The following is a 15,633-nucleotide window of genomic DNA, read 5'->3' on the forward strand; positions in this document are numbered from 1 at the left end:
CGATGCCCACCCCTCCCCATGGGATAGAGACATAGGGTCAAGGATTCTGGGACAGGTAGCAAGTGGACCATCCACAGAGGGTCCCGTTCCAGCCTTTGTGAAGAAAGGGCCCACTGAGTGCTCCCAATCACAGGGCAGGCAAGCCCAGAGGTCCCTGTGCCTGTTCCTATGGCCACTCCTGTCATGTACCCTCTCTGCCCCCCAGTCAGCTTTGACATAGCCTCTGAGTAGGGGGAAGCTGCCCTACCCTCCATCCCAATGCCAGGGTCATTCTCAAAGCCTCGATGGGGAGCCATGTTGTCCAGGCAGCCCGCTGGGCCTGCAACCTGATGTCTGCTGGTGGAGGGTACTCCCACATCTCAGGGGTTGTTCCTCTCTTCCCTGTAGACTTGAGCTACTGCCTCCAGCCAGTTTGGGGCGGGGGAGGGGAACGTCAAGGGACAAGAAAGAAAGTCCAACCAGCTCTATGGCCAACTGCTGCTTGGGTAACATGAGTGCTGGCAGTGAAGGACCTAGGACCAACGGCAGAGTGACGAGCACCGGGCAGGAAGCCCCTGCAGGCCCCCGCGAAGTACAAACAGCCAGGCATGCAGCAGCAAACACTAGCAACGGCATCAGCTATGACCTGCAGCTCTGAGGACGGACACACAGCCAAACAGAACCACGGGGTGGCCATATGCCACTGGACAGGCCTCCCCGCCTGCTCTGCCAGTAGGCCTTCACGCACGTCGCAGATCTGAGGCTGGGTGGCCTCGGTGCCCAGCTGTGAGGGAAGAGGGGATGTTGGCAGGCACTGAGGTCCTTCCTGTACCCAGGACCAGTCATTAAACCCAAGTCAACCATCGGGAAGGTGCCGTGATTTCAGAGGAAGACTTGACAGGCATAGAACAGGACTATAGCACCACAGCACCAGTCCTGGAAGAACCGAGGCCGGGAGGAGCCAGCGGGTCCCTTGGGTTGGGCTCTGCCCCGGCGTCCCCATGTTAGGATGCTCTGAAGAGTGGGGTGGAGGGATGGGGGCGTGTAGAAAGAGTGAGGAAGAGTAGGCGGCAGAGGGGGCTTGGGGAGGGGAGGGGACAGGATGTCATCCTGGCAGCCTGCTTGCCTCCTGTCACCTCTGGGCCAGCTGTGGCTATGGACTCTTTCTTGATGGCTCTTCCTGCGCTTCCCGGTCTCTTGCACAATAGCTAGCCCCACCGCTCACACCTGAGCCACAGACAGATGGGGCTCCAGACACCCGCAGAGACGCCTCCACCCTGCCAGCCGCAGACTGACAGGCAGGCGGGCGGGCATGCCAGGCAGGCCATTTGTTTTGCTGTTTTCTTTGAAAGAGGCAGATTTCCAAGGAGATGCACACAGGATGTGTTGCCTCCACTCAGCCCACCCCGTAGCAGACATGCAAGCAGGTGGGGACTGCCTGGGTTCAAGACAGAGGGACGGCCTCTCCAAGGGCTGGATATGGGATTTCATCCTCTACCCATGGTAACTAGATGCCCCTGGATACAAGGCCTGTGACAGGACGGGCAGGCGGCTCCGATCACCGGGGATGTCTGATCAGAAGTTTAACCACTGCAGCCCACCCTGTCAGTCTGTTCCCCACAGGTGACAAAGTGGTGAACAGTGGGTATGAGAAGGATCTTTCCCCCATGTGCTTCCTGGGATAGAGGGGGCCCAAGGCCCCAGGTGTCCTGGAACCGAGGGTACACACAGCTCTGAGTGCCGTGTGGGCCTCCCGACAAGCAGCTAAGGACATGTGGGCTCCCGTTGCAGCCCCGCCCCCCTCAGCAGACGGCACCAGGGCCCCATGGGAGATGAGCAGATTGTCACACAGCTTGGGCCCTGCCTGGCAGCACCCGGCTTTATCTCTCACAGGTGGGGACAGTGACGGGGGCTCTGCAGCTTACTCTATCTACAGAGGCCAGAGAGCCTTTGCCTAGGGCAGCTCTGAGGACTGCCTATGGGGCCAGGCTGGAGGCTTGAGACATGGCTCCAGGTGGGAGTTCCCAGAGGCTGCCAGGGGCTCCCAACACCCCTTACCCAGTAACTTAAGCCCACTGAACACTCTGGGGACCCTTGCTCCTCAAGGCAGCTGTGCCAGTGTCTAGGAGTTGGGAAGCGCAGAGAGACGGAGACCCTCTACAGGGCAGCAGGGTGGACAGGATTGGCAGGGGTGCCCAACACTGGCCTCAGACACTGGGAAAGGTGAGATCTGTGCTGAAGAGCCTCTGGTGGGGGAAGGGCAAGGCCACTCTGAGAGGATTCATCCCATTCTGTACAGCTGAGAAGCTGGAGCTGTCACAACACATGGATGGAAGCAGCTTCAGGACTGCTGAGCAGCCCGGGGACATTCTTCGGAGCCTACAGTGATGGGAGCAGCGTAAGTAGCCAGGGCAGGAGAGACCCAGTGGATCCAACCTGGGGCTGGCCTTACTTAAGTCCACAGCCTAATGCTCCTTTCAGAAACCAATGTACAAGCTGGAGTGCTCCCTGTGGCCTCCTTCCTCCTAGGAAGCCCATACCGGACACCACAGGGAGGCCAGAGGTCAGTGGACCTGCAGCTGCCTAGGCCTGGCCAGGCCAGGCGAACCACAGCAGTGGGAACCATGATGGTGCACTAGATTCTCCTGGGTTTTCCTAAGTTTAGAGACTGAGGATATTAGCAAGGGTTGAAGCCAGGAGTGGAGGAGCACATTCAGGGGCAGCAGGATTGGGAGGTGGTGGTAGGAACCACCAGAGACCCCAGAGATAGCATGCCGGGAGGTAGTCATCAGGGTCACACTTATACACAGTCTGTGTCCATTCTGTATGTTCTCACTAGATCAACAGACTACACCAGAGGCAGTCTGCTCGTCCTACGAAGAAGCAGAAGCTCCGAGAATTAAGCCAACCTGCCAGGGCACACAGCAAGTAATTAAAGGATGTGACCTGGACCTGGCTGGGTGGATCCCCAGCATCTTCTGGCCCAACACACCTTGGCCTGGCCTTAACCCAAAGAGTTAGGCTAGGGCTCCCACCTGGCCCAGCTGGGTCCGACTGCACCCACACCCCGTGATACCCCATGGGGCGCAGCATGGGGAGGACTTGGGAGGGGCCAGATTCTCTTTTCTCCCCTCCTGCCTTTCTCTCGGGGCAGAGCAAATGAGACAGCATGCTGATTGCGTTGCCTGGATTGAATTTTTAAACGGTACCCTCGAGACACGATGAAGACAGACATCAGCCACGGAAGCCTAGGCGAACACCGTCAGATGGCTAAAAATACAACATTTCCAGGAAGGGTGGGCATGGGGCAGAGCTTCAGGGTTGGTGGTGGGGGACACAGAGCAAGGCCCCTGCAAAGGCAACAACACCAGCTCTGGAAGCCATCCCCCTCCACTCAAGATCCTTCCACGGCTGACGTGGGCCAAGAGCCACCATGGGCTCTCAGAGGCCAGCCACTCAGATGCCTGCCTGTCTTGTGTGGGCCTCAGGACACGAGCCTGGAATTGCCTAAGATCAGTGTCCTCATTCCTCAATCTTCTTCTCCCAGTGACAAGGACAGAGGCTGCTGGAGGGTCGGAGAGTGAACCACGGTGAGACATCAGGTGCCGGGCCCAGTGCCCCACCTGCCCCCCCCCCCCATGTGATAAGCGTGGGAAGGATGGATGCCTGTATAGCAGGGCAAAGGATGGAACAGCTAGAGCAGGGACCACAAGGCAGATGCACGAATCCAGTCTGGCACACTATCACAGCAGGCTAGAGGCTGGGGACTTGGGGGAGGGGCCGAGGCCAGACATGGCAATCCTGTGGGGGACATAAAATATTATGTTCTGGAAACGCAGAGAAGGGGACGGCTGCACAACCACTAAAAGTTGAGCGAGGCTGGTTCTATGGCTCAGGAGTGGTACTCGCCTAGCATGCACAAACAAGGCCTGGGTTTGATCTGCAGCACTCCACAAACCGGGTGTGGCAGCCGTCCAAAAATCAGAAATTCAAGGTCATCCTCAGCTACACAAACAGTTCCAGGCTAGCCTGGGCTATAAGACACCCTGTCTCAAAAAATATTTAAACCGGGCGATGGTGGCACGTCTTTAATCCCAGCACTGGGGAGGAAGAGGCAGGCAGATCTCTGAGTTTGAGGACAGCCTGGTCTACAGAGTGAGTTCCGGGACAGCCAGGGCTACACCAAAAAAAAAAAAAAAAACAAAACAACCCTGCCTCAAAAAAACAAAACAAAACAAAAACAAAAACAAAAAACAACAAAAAACAGCAACAAAATTTAAAATATGACTTAGGGAGTAAAGGAGTCTGGGAACACCTGCCTGGTAAGAGTTCCAATAAACTGAGAGTCCAAAGCCCAGGAGGCAAACTGAGCCCTCCACAGTCCTCAGACCTAGCCCCCTGCACCAAACTGACTAGTGGGTACTGAGCAAGGAGCATCCTCTTTCCAGAACCACCTGCTTGGGATTCCTAGTTCCAGCAATTCAAGTCCTCTCCAAAGTTCTCAGCAACCGGAAGCAGCAAGTGGACAGGAGGGTTCACGACTGTGACATCGAACTCATAACATGGCCCCTCTGAACATTAGCTTTAGTATCTGTATGACACCCCATCCCACCAACATCACCCATTCAACAACCTGGTCCAAGTTGAGGTGGCAAAGACTGGCTAAGGGTCCTGGCGACACCTTAGCCTGCAAACTGGAGAAGCTAAGGTAGGCCTTAGCTTCTCTGTGCTGTCAAGATGCTCACAGTTCCCAACAAGGTAGCAGACAAGGGCCCAGGCCCAGCTGGACACCAGAGTCAGTGCCAGGATGCCCCAGGGTTCCCAGGCTACCTTGTGTCCACAGACAACAAGCACCCCAAGTCTGAGGTCCCCATCTACACATGGGGAAGACTTAGGAGACAGGCCATCAGACACAGCCTCAGCCAGAAAGAAGTACTGCCAGCCCCATCCTCCCCGTGCTGATGTGGCACACAGTTCCTAGGCACTGGGTGCCCCGGTCACACCAAAAGAGGGCAGGCCTGGCGGACATGCACCTGTTGTCCACTCTCTACCACATTCCCATTCACTGAGGCCCACAGCCTGTGGCACTTGGCCCACTGGATGCTGGGACAGCCCAGGACAGCAGCTGTGGTCAGCTGCTTCCTCAGGGCCACCAGAGCCAGGCCAGCACCCAACAAAGGTGGGCTGGCTCAGGTGTGGTCCTTGCCAACAACCCTCCTCCACTGGGTGGACAGAGAGGCCTGCGTTCGGTACCCCTGCTACCCATTCCAGCCCCAGCCCCACCTCCGCCAGCACCCAGGGCAGGTTAGATGGGGAGACCAGGAAATCCTGGCCTACACATGCAGAGTGTACTTCCATTCCTCTGCAAGCCTGAGTGTAAGCAAGGCCACTGATGGCTCCTGCAGGGTCCCCGGGGCCTGGGGACTCTGAAACAGAGCAGATGGCACCTGGGTTTCCATACTTTGGCTACCTGCCTCTGAGCAGCGAGTCCAGAAGGTGCCAGAATCCAAAGGGCTCAAGTGTGCCGGCATAAACTGACCCATCTGCACCATTGGCAGTCCATGACCAGTGTTATCATCACAGGGCAAAGAAGTGTCCCCAAACCAGAGCCAAAGGAACCCAAGAGAGCCTTGTGTGTCAACGAGACGACTAAATTCAGAAAGGGCCAGCCTTTACCCAAAGCAGCACAGTATGTCCCGGCTCAGGAGGCTTCAGAAGGCAAATCTCTGGTCCCTCTAGGGCACATGCCCACCCTGGCACAAGGAAGAGGCACAAGGATATAGGACATGGTGGGGTTGGCTATACCAGAAAACCCATGCCCTTGGCTACACCAGGGATGGGGTCGGGGAGACACACAGAGCTGGCACTGATTAGGAATGAGCAAGACGGCTACCCCTAGAGTGAGGCAGGGCTCCAGGGCACAGCCTCTCTCGGAATCTACCACAGGCCTCCCCCATGGCAAGTCCACTTGCCCACCAACAAGCTCCTACAGAGGCCACTGAAGCTCAGGAGGGCAGAGGCAGGCAGAGAGAGAGGAAGGCACAGTGAAGCAGGGTGTAGGGCTGGGGTCAGGGCCAGAGTTAGGATGTGACAGCTGCACCCAGGCTAGCCCTGCCTGGATGCCAGGGGTGGTGGTGGTGGTGATGGCGGAGCACGCAGGTGCATTATAGGCTGCAGAGACAGCGATCTCCTGTGGCCATGCCAGCCAGAGAGATGCACCTGCGGGCGGGCAGGGGGCATCCCACGAGCTGGTGGTGGCCTGGTGCCTCTTACCTCTGGGCTCCTCTGCCTGTTTGGCGAGCTTGCGCAGCGCGGCAGCAAAGCTGGAGGATGGCGCAGCCTGGGCCGACAGCGTACTGCTGGTGGCCGGGCTACCGGTGGGCACCAGGGCGCCATTGAGTGGCGAGGGGGTGAGGGGGTTGACGGTGGCGGTGTTCCTGGTCGCCGTGGAAAGCATCCCTATTGAAGGGGACTTGGGCTCATGGCTCATGCCTGAAACAGGAAAAGAAGAACCAGTGTCACCCAGAGAGCAGAGCGCCAGCACCAGAGGGGCTGCAGCGGCATGCAGCAAGAGCCAAAGGCCACAAGAGCAGAGCACAGCCAGCGCCGCAGACAGCAGACCCATTCCCACAGTCCAGCCGGCCCCACGGGCGTGAGGGCACCCCGACGATGCCGGCCCCTGGACCAGCTCTCCAGAACCAAGCCTATAGAGAGTACCCCAAAGAGTCATATGCAGGGCCCCACCAGACCCAAGTGTTGAGGAGGGAGACTGAGGCAGGGCCTGGGGCACAGAGCTAAAAGGACCAATGAAACAACACAACAAGCAGCTGACAGTCACGGGGCGTGGGACGACCAGTCCATCTGCAACAGCATCCAAGAGGCCTGCCCAACTGTCCCACGTTACAGAGAAGGAAACTGAGGTCTCTATGTACCCAAGCCCCCCCCCCGCCCCCGTGAGGTCAAAGCAAACACAGCACCTACCACTGCTTAGGCCAGCCCGGGGTCCTGTCTCCCCTTCATTCTCCTGATCTCCAACCTACCCCAGGCGGGAGGGGATGGCAGCAAAGAATACAGCCAACTGCAGCTCCTGGGGCAGACAGACAATGCTCGGGCCACAACACCAGCGAACAGGCTCCCACAGTCCTTGGCCGAGGCCACCCCACAGGCCTCCTCCATGACTCTGGGCCAGACCTGCCCAGCTAAGCTTTCCCAGTCCTTGACCCACAGAGACTCCAGGCACTAAGAGGCGGTGTCCCACTCACTGCACCAACTTTGGGGCAGTTTACGATGCTGCACAGGATCTGGAATGACCTGTTAACCTCAGTTGACCAGAAGCCAAGAAACGCCAATCTACCGACAGACCTGAGCCTCAGCTGCTACCAACACGGCACAGCTACCTCGGGTGCCACCGCACACCTCCACCCCAACAAGCCGGCACCTGCCTCCACCCCTCATTCCATTCGGCGAAGGTGTCCTTGGACTCATTTCACAGACGTGAGTGGGTAGGCGCAGCACAAGGGTGGGTCCGGAAACAGGGCTGGGACCACTCCAGCACAGCGCCATGTCCTGTGTGACACAAGCCGCCTCAGACCCAGCTACCCGCACCCGGCGGGCACCAAGGCGGATGGATATGCTGAGGTCTGCAGCTCACTGTACAGCTGCGGGCCTATCCCCCAAACCTGAGGAGGAAAACGTGCCACTGTGGGGACCTTCAAGATGCCTAGGGGTAATGAGAAGACATGCCAGGCCCAGCAGGTGTGGCAGAATGGTAGACAGCTGGCAGAGAATGGAATTTGTGGTAGGCAGGACCTCTCCTGTACCACATGCTATCAGTGTCCCCAGACAGGTACCCCACACCACCAGTCAGAGCCAGGTACCCCACTCCTGGGGCCTCCAGCAGTCTCAGTCAGGCTCAGGGCACGGTGGCCCTTCCTCTCCCACTCTTGGGGGGTCCCCCAAGCCTAGGTCCTGGAGGTATCAGTATGTTCCCAGCCTGGGAAGCTGCTCTGATGTCAGGTCACTTAAAATAGAATTCCAAATGAGCGGCTTCATTAGGGGGAGTCTAAAATTAGCATCACTCCTCACATGCGCACATGGGGCTGGTGGGGGAGGGGCGGGGAACAGCTTCGGGTACCAAAGAGGGCAGATACACCGCCAAACGGGGGGAGCTCAAGAGTCCCCTCACTCACTGGCCCAGACCCATCAGGGCTCGGGGTCTGTCCTGTGCCCGTCACCCTCAGAAGACAAGCCGCCCCCAAGCGGCAGGTACCAGCGTTCATGGAGGCTCAGGTGTGGCAGGCAGGGGCGCAGAAGGGGAGAGGTGGGCACAGGACGCTTGCTCTCTCTGCCCTCATTAGGGGGTATTTATTAACTTCTCTGCTCCCAGCCGCTGACTGAACCCTCATCTATGAGATCACCTCATGTGAATTCATTATCCTAACAGCTGGGAATAAGCTCTGGAGTGCGAGGGCCGTGATGGATGAGGCCAGGGGCTGCCTGCACAGGCCACGCTCTCCCGATGAAGAGCTCAGTGGGAAAGTGAGCCTGGATCTAGGTGGCCTCCGGCGCCACTCTACACAGGCTCCTTCCGGCCGCTTTGTCCCTACGTTCACTCTCAACGCAGCCTCAGCTTTCTTCTCTCCAGACCCATCCAGAACCCCGAGCTGAGAGCTTGGGTTTCTGCCCGAAGCCACTAACCGTACCCACCAAAAGGCTCACGACAGCCAGGCTGCTTGGTGTGCCCTGCCTTGCCTGGCTCACATAGAGTGCTTTCTACCCTTTCTCTGCATGGGTTTCCAACATGGCCGGAAGCATCAGGGCTTACAGACCCTGCCGAAGGCGGCCCGACCCCGGGGGACCAGGCAGGTGACACTGTCCAACTCACCTCACTCTGGTCCTGCACTGTTGACCCCAGCGGGCTTCACAGGGGGGGTCTCCCATGCCACTTCCCTCCTGCTGTATGTCAGGAGTTATTAATCAGCCCAGCCTCCCTCCCGTTGAGGCCGTAATTACCGTCCCTTTCATCCCAGCTCCTCCCAGCACCAGACCTCAGGCTTGCTCCTTCTGCTCTGTAATTACCAGCTAATAGCTGAGATGAATTTTCTGGAGGCCCGGTTCAAGCACCAATCCGCCCCCTCCTCCCCCAGCAGCCCCTCACCCTGGGGTAATTACACCCAGGGAAGCTGCACCCAGCAGAGTCAAGCTCTCAGGCAGTCTGGACCTGGATGCTCTCTCTGCCCCTCTCCGTCATTTTTCATTACCACACATTGAAATGTTTGTGAACAGACAGGGGCCGGCCCAGCCCAGGCTCCACGCCCGCCCCTGTGATCCCTGCTACCCTGAGGGTGATGCTTCTGTAGCTCTAACAAGGCTGGGGTCACCCTGCTGCAAAGGACCTGGCGGCTGCAGGAGTGTGGGGCGCCACGTGATCCCCGGAGCCTGGACGGCTTCATAATAAATTCATTATTATGTGTGCTGCCGGCTTGTTCTGAGCGCACCCATGTGAGGCAGCTTCTCCGAGGGGGGGGGGGCAGGGAGGCCTGTTGATGTTCGCTGGTGAGCCTACCTCCAAGGCTGCTAAGCACTGCCCACTCCCGCTCCCAAGGTCAGTTCCCCCAAGACACACACACACACACACACACACACACACACACACACACACACACACGGCATCAGAGCGGGGAAAACAGCAGATGGTGCTGGCTCCTGACCCAAGACCCCGAAAGCAGAGAAAACAGCAGGCAAGTGGGGGTGGCCTGGATGTGGCGGGGACTCTGATCTGGGGGTCAAAGGGGAACACGGCAGCCAGGCAGAATGAGGGAGGCAGGAGAGCCTACCCGCTGCATGGAGTGCAGTTAACGCCTAAGCTGCCCCTGGGGTTCCCTGCCGCCACAGTAAGGGCAGAGGATGGGGACACCTTGGGTGTACTGACACCCCTCAGCCTGTTCCTGTCCACCACCAGGCTGTCACAGGCCCCACTGACAAGGGATTCAGAAAAACGTCGAGTACAGTGTGACAGGAGGCCCACACATGAGCGTCCCCAAAAGGTACAAAGGAGCGGTGTGCAGACTTATCACCCCAGCTACTCAGAGGGCGGAGGCACAAGGACCCCAGGCTCACTGCCAACCTAGGCTCAGTGAGAACCCATCCCAAAACAAGAAGTAAAAGGGGCGGTTGGGGAGGTAGCTCGACACCCGAGAGCTGGCGTGGCGTGGCGTGGCATGGTGTGGCATGGCGTGGCGTGGTGTGGCCCTGACTGCAGGACCCAGTGTGGCAAAGAGGGAGGGAGGGCGAGAGGAAGGAAAGAGCCACAGGGTCCACAGCTGCGAGCGTGGGAGGGCAGGCCAGAGAGGAAGGCACTGTGCCGCCGCCTGGCCAGCGTGCGGCCAGCTGACCAAGGCCTCCTGAGAATCACCTGACGAGGTACAAAGCAACAGATCAGGAGTCCCCGAGGTTCCCAGGCGGCAGCAGCAGGGATGGAAGTCGGGCAACAGATGGCAACGACATTCGACGCGGTGATTCTAAGTGGCTGCCGTGCGTGAGAAGCCCGGCGTGGGCACAGGAAGGGCTGCAGAGCCACCCACACCAGCTCGGCAAAAACCCACCGGAGAAAAGGGCCCCCGAGGTTTGGAGGCCAGCCATCAGGGCTGAGGCTGCTAACAGTTCAGAGCCCAGCACCATCCCCGATGGCTGACCCAACAACCACAGGCGGTGGAACTAGCTTGGAGCCAAGTGTGTGCACGTGTAACAGTAAGTAATGCTACCTACCTGCAGGTGCCCTTCACATCAGAAGATCCCACAAACCAACCTGAGTGCAAGGCAGGCAAGACAGGCTGCCAGTCACATGGCTCAGCAGACAGAGCCGATCCTGTCCTTCTATCAGCCCTCTGGTCCGCTGCTGCTAACACTGGGGGCAGGGACTAGGGACCTCGTTGTGTCCTGTCCTCAGTGTGACTACAGTGACTAACTAGCCCACACTGCCTCCTGGACATGGAGGCTCTGCTATTCCCCAATCTAATCAAGTGTTTTACCCAGAGGGCAACTGAGGCTGGAAAGAGAGCCATACCTTGTTCTAGGCTCAGAGTATGCTTGCTCCATCCTGTACCACCGAACTGGCACCCATTAGGCAGGAAAGGATGCTGGGGAATGGCCCAAGTAAGGTTCAGAGACCCTTTAGCAGCACTTGGCCCTGACAGGGCAGACATCTGTCCTGGGGAGCCCACCCACCACATGCCATGCCTGTTACAGAGGGGCAAGGAGGACAGACAGTGTGCTGCTTCAGAGGCTGGCAGCATCTCCCACAGCAGTTTCTGTACACTGCAGTCAGCCCCCATGTGGCCCATGGCACCTTCAGGCCTCATCGGTCACAAAGAGCCCGTTTAGCAGACACGGCTGGCCTCCTCCCCAAGTCCCAAAAAGAAACACCCAAAGCTGTCCAGGGCTGAGGCTATGTGCCTCCAAGTTTCCGTGAGACTGAGGCCAGGAGCCAGCAGGTCAAGGCCAGGGCCCTGAGTGGTCCACACCTGATGGGAGGCTACAGGCATGTAAAGCCCAGTTCCCCAGGGATTCCCAGGCCCCACCAAGATAGCCCCTCCACTCTCAATTCCTGTTTTGGCTGGAGGAAGCTGAGCAGACCCAGGGGGCTACATGAGAAGCTGGGACCGAAGTCCTAACCCAAAGCCTCTCCCCAGAGGCCTCGTAGCCAGCCCAGAGCTACAGACCAGGACATACGTACACCAGCCACCTCCCAGCATGTCAACAGGTGCTGGGTGTCAGGCAGATTCCTGAAAGAGGGCTGGGGACAGCGAGGCCTGGCCAGGCTGCTTCCCACTAACCAGGAGGCAGGTGCACACCATAATGGAAGCCATGGTCTACATCGAAGCCCCTTGGTCCCAGGCAGCCACCAGCTCTGACACAGGCTGGGCAATCTTTGAGGCTCACCCTCAGCTTCCCCGTCCAATCATGGGGAGCAGAAGCGATGAGCACGCTCTGCTTTAGCTACACGGGACACCCTGGCCTGAGTGTATTTGCCCTAAAGAACAAGGGGAAACATTTTAAGACAGGATTCAGGTCAAATGAAGATTCAGTTTCTTTCAAGCTTCCGAAGCCACAAACCCACAAAGCCCCGAGTCAGGGGTCCCAGCCAACTGTCTCCAGGTCTCAGGGAGACAGACACACTTCCCAGCTCTGGCCTCACAAGCAGCCAGGGCAGTATGCAGAGTCCAGGAGCTGGAGAGACCCATAGGCTCCATGTTGCTAGCATGTTGACTCCTTCCTGGACTCAAGAGGAAGTGGGGGAAGGGCCCACCCAGGAGGGTCCACCCTCTTCTCAGACTGTAGCCTATCAACCCAAATTCGCCTGTCACTCAAATCAGATTCTGGACTTGCTCCAGATTAAACAGTTAAGTTCCTGGGCCAGCAGAAAGGTGCTGACCACCAAGCCTGACAACTTGAGTTTGAAGGTGCAAGGAGAGAACCAACTGCCACAAGTTGTACACACGCGCGCGCAAACACACACACACACACACACACACGAACACACACACACAATGTAATTTTAAAATTAAAGATTCATTTTGGGGCTAGGATGTATCTTAGGGGCAGCCTGCTTGCCTAGACACAAAAGTCCATTCTCCCAGCTGTTCAAAGTGGCAGCTGGGTCCCTAGTTCCGTAGCACACGGGGGCTTGTGTGTAAACTGACTGGACCTGGATTACAGACTCCTACATCAGAGTTCTTTTGAGCAGCTACTCCTGAGTAGTGTCCCTCCCCAGTATCATCAATCCAGGAGAAAGTCACTCACTCAGGGATTGAAGAAAAGCTCCAGAACATTGTCTCAATATCGGACTCTTCTACCATCTTCAAAACCCAACACGCCATGTCCAGACATCATTAAATGTCTCACTAGGGGAAAAAAAATACCAAGTCCCCTTAGGCCAAGATGGACTCCATCAGAGAAAAACTTCCTCCACACAACAGCTCCGACCAGGACAAATGGGTCACCATCTCCAGGTTGCACGTGTTCTTTCGTCCACCTGAGTGGCCAACCACCTTTATCCAAATCATCTTGGCAGCCTAAGCATACCCATATCCTGAAGAATTCCAACTGGGAACCTCTGGCAAGATGGGCTGGGTGTGCAACCCAGACTTGACCCTACCCCACAGCAGGACGGCCTAGTGCAGTTCCCTGGGACCCAGCCTACCAGTGCCACATGGGGAGCCGATACTCACAGCCAAGGCTGGCTAAGCACAGGATCAACTTCCCTCATCAGCACCTCCACCCGGGGGGCAGGTGAGAGCCAGCAAAGGTCAGTTAGCAAAGGTAGTTCCTGTCTCACCATGCCTTCATGTGGTAGTACAGGCTGCACAGCCCTGACCTGAACTGCATGGGACTAGCAGCCTGGGCAGTGATCTTCAATGCGGAATACCTGTATGTTCACTGTGAGCTGCCATGGAGAAGCAACCTAATCTACACACAAGGCCCACCAACGCTTTCTACATAGGAAGACACATGGCCTAAAGTGAATTTATTTACTTTGTATTTGTATATGCGTGTGCGCACAGGTACCTAAGGCAGCCAGCATAGGGCACTGGCTGCCCCGGGGCTACAGCGTTGATGAGGGGAGGCCGCCTCGCGGGTGCTGGGAACTTAGCTTGCATCCCCTCTGAGAACAGTACACGCTAGCCCAAAGTGACCCCAAGGCCTCCAATACACCAGACCAGTCACCGTTGCTAAGGCACACCCCCAGCCCTGCAGAGTTATTTCAATAACTTAAGGGACAGAACAGTTTCACAGTACAGTTTTCTACTGTGGCGCTATGTCAGTGTTTACAACTGGTTATGAATCTGGAGCGGTTAGGGGTTTTGGTTCAGAGTTGTTTAACCTGTCTTAAAGACTTAAAGGGCTTACCTCCACATTCCCTCTCAAACCTCTCCACAAATGAGTCCCACTTGGGAACAGCTATGCAGGTAAGAGGCTTGGTGCATAAGGGATGGGCACCATGAAACTTCCAGTCAGCTTCTCAGAATCCCCCAGCCCACTTCCCAGAATGCCCCAGGCCCACTTCCCAGAATTCTCCAGCCTACTTCATGGGCTCTAGCTGCAAACAGCTGGGCATGGTGGCAAACAACTTTACCCCAGCAGTAGGGAGACAGAGGCAGGTGGATGTCTTGTGGGTTCCAGGCCAGCCAAGGCTACATGGTAAGACCCTGTCCCAAGCAAAACAAAACAAAGTAATAGATAACACCAAGGCTCCTGGACCTACAGCAGAGGGTCACACCTGAGATACATCACAAGTAGAAAATATCAAGAATCAAAAATGCATTTACAGCCATAACCTACTGAACATCCTAGTGGCCTGCAAAGTACCCCTTGCAACCAGCAGGTAACTGTGGACAGCAGCTGCTGCCTGGCACCAGGAAAGGGGACCATCCAAACAGCAATACCCCAGGGAAAGGCCCAGTTCATAGTAAGTGAGATGAGTTTGAATATACTGCAAGCCTAGCACAGCGAGCGAGAGAGAGATATAGTTGTCCAGCCAGGGCTACAGAAGACCCTCTCTCAAAACAAAATACCCCCCCAAAAAAAAGAGGGGGCGCTGGGGAAATAGCTCAGTGGTTAAGAGCACTTATTGTTCTTGCAGAGGACCTGGGTTGGGTTTCTGGAACCTACAGGGTGGCTCACCACCACCTAACTCTAGTCTAGGGAATCCGACACTTTCTTCTGGCTTCTGAGGTCACCACATGCTCGTGGTGACATATATACCTGCTGACAAAACACTCATCCATATAAAATGAAAATAAAAACATCTTTAAAAAGGGGCTAGTGACAGAGCTCTATGGGAGATGCCTCAAATGTGCAAGGCTGTAGTTTCCACGCCCACCCCACCCCCCAAAAGAAACAAAAACCTGAAGTGTGATTTCTATCCAGTGTGCACTGCTTTCTGTCATAAAGTTCAAAGTGTAAGTTGAGCCATCTGAAGTCAGGGACTTCTGCACAGCACCTTGAACCTGGAGGCTTACAAGCAGCTAGTGAAACCTTAGCTGTTCTTTAGTTAAGGGGCACACACCACACCTAAATGACAAGGTCTGAGGCCCCAGGACTAAGGAATGGTTACCACCTCCGGGCATAGACAGTTCTGCTCACCAGACATACACTCAGGGAAAGAAGTTGGGGAAGGGTCAGCTGGATGGCGAACAATTACAGCATACACCTCCCCAACCCAGGGGAGGTCAGTGGTCACCAGGGACGTTCAGGAGACAGGTGCATGGGTGCCTGGTCGTTCAGACCCTGGTGGCCACACGGGCACTGAAGGGCTGATGTCTGGACCATTTCTCAACTCTGGAGTGAGGACGCCAGACTCCCCCACCAAACAGGTGGCAGAGTACAGGGGCACAGGGTTCAGCCTGTTTGACCTCAGGTTTCAGCACCTGGAGGAGCGCCTGCCACCGCCCGGACCGCACACACTCACTAAGTGAGAAAAACACCAGGTACCGAATACAAACACACAAAGACAGGCGCACACCAGCAGTTGAGTGGGAAGAATTCACTCTCGTCCTAAGTGTTTAAACAGGGCCTTCGTTTCACACCAGCCAGCAACCTGTCCCTTGGGGAAGAGATCTGGAGTAGGGACAGGAGAGAACTTGGATTCTGGCT

General features: G+C 56.7%; 1 protein-coding gene across 4 annotated transcripts in view; it reads right to left on the reverse strand.

Annotated features, from left to right (window-relative positions):
• Positions 1-15,633, reverse strand: part of Gse1 (Gse1 coiled-coil protein) — a 337,518-nt gene that overhangs the window by 22,127 nt on the left and 299,758 nt on the right. For 3 of the 4 annotated variants that reach the window (XM_059263914.1, XM_059263913.1, XM_059263916.1), the window contains one exon: positions 6,253-6,471. The exons of the other annotated variant lie outside the window; for it this stretch is intronic. In XM_059263914.1, coding sequence (XP_059119897.1) covers positions 6,253-6,471 — 219 coding nt within the window. The remainder of the gene's footprint in view (positions 1-6,252; positions 6,472-15,633) is intronic. 4 annotated transcript variants of the gene reach the window in all.

Source organism: Peromyscus eremicus, chromosome 5 (assembly GCF_949786415.1).
Source record: "Peromyscus eremicus chromosome 5, PerEre_H2_v1, whole genome shotgun sequence".
Classification (NCBI taxonomy): Eukaryota; Metazoa; Chordata; class Mammalia; order Rodentia; family Cricetidae; genus Peromyscus; species Peromyscus eremicus.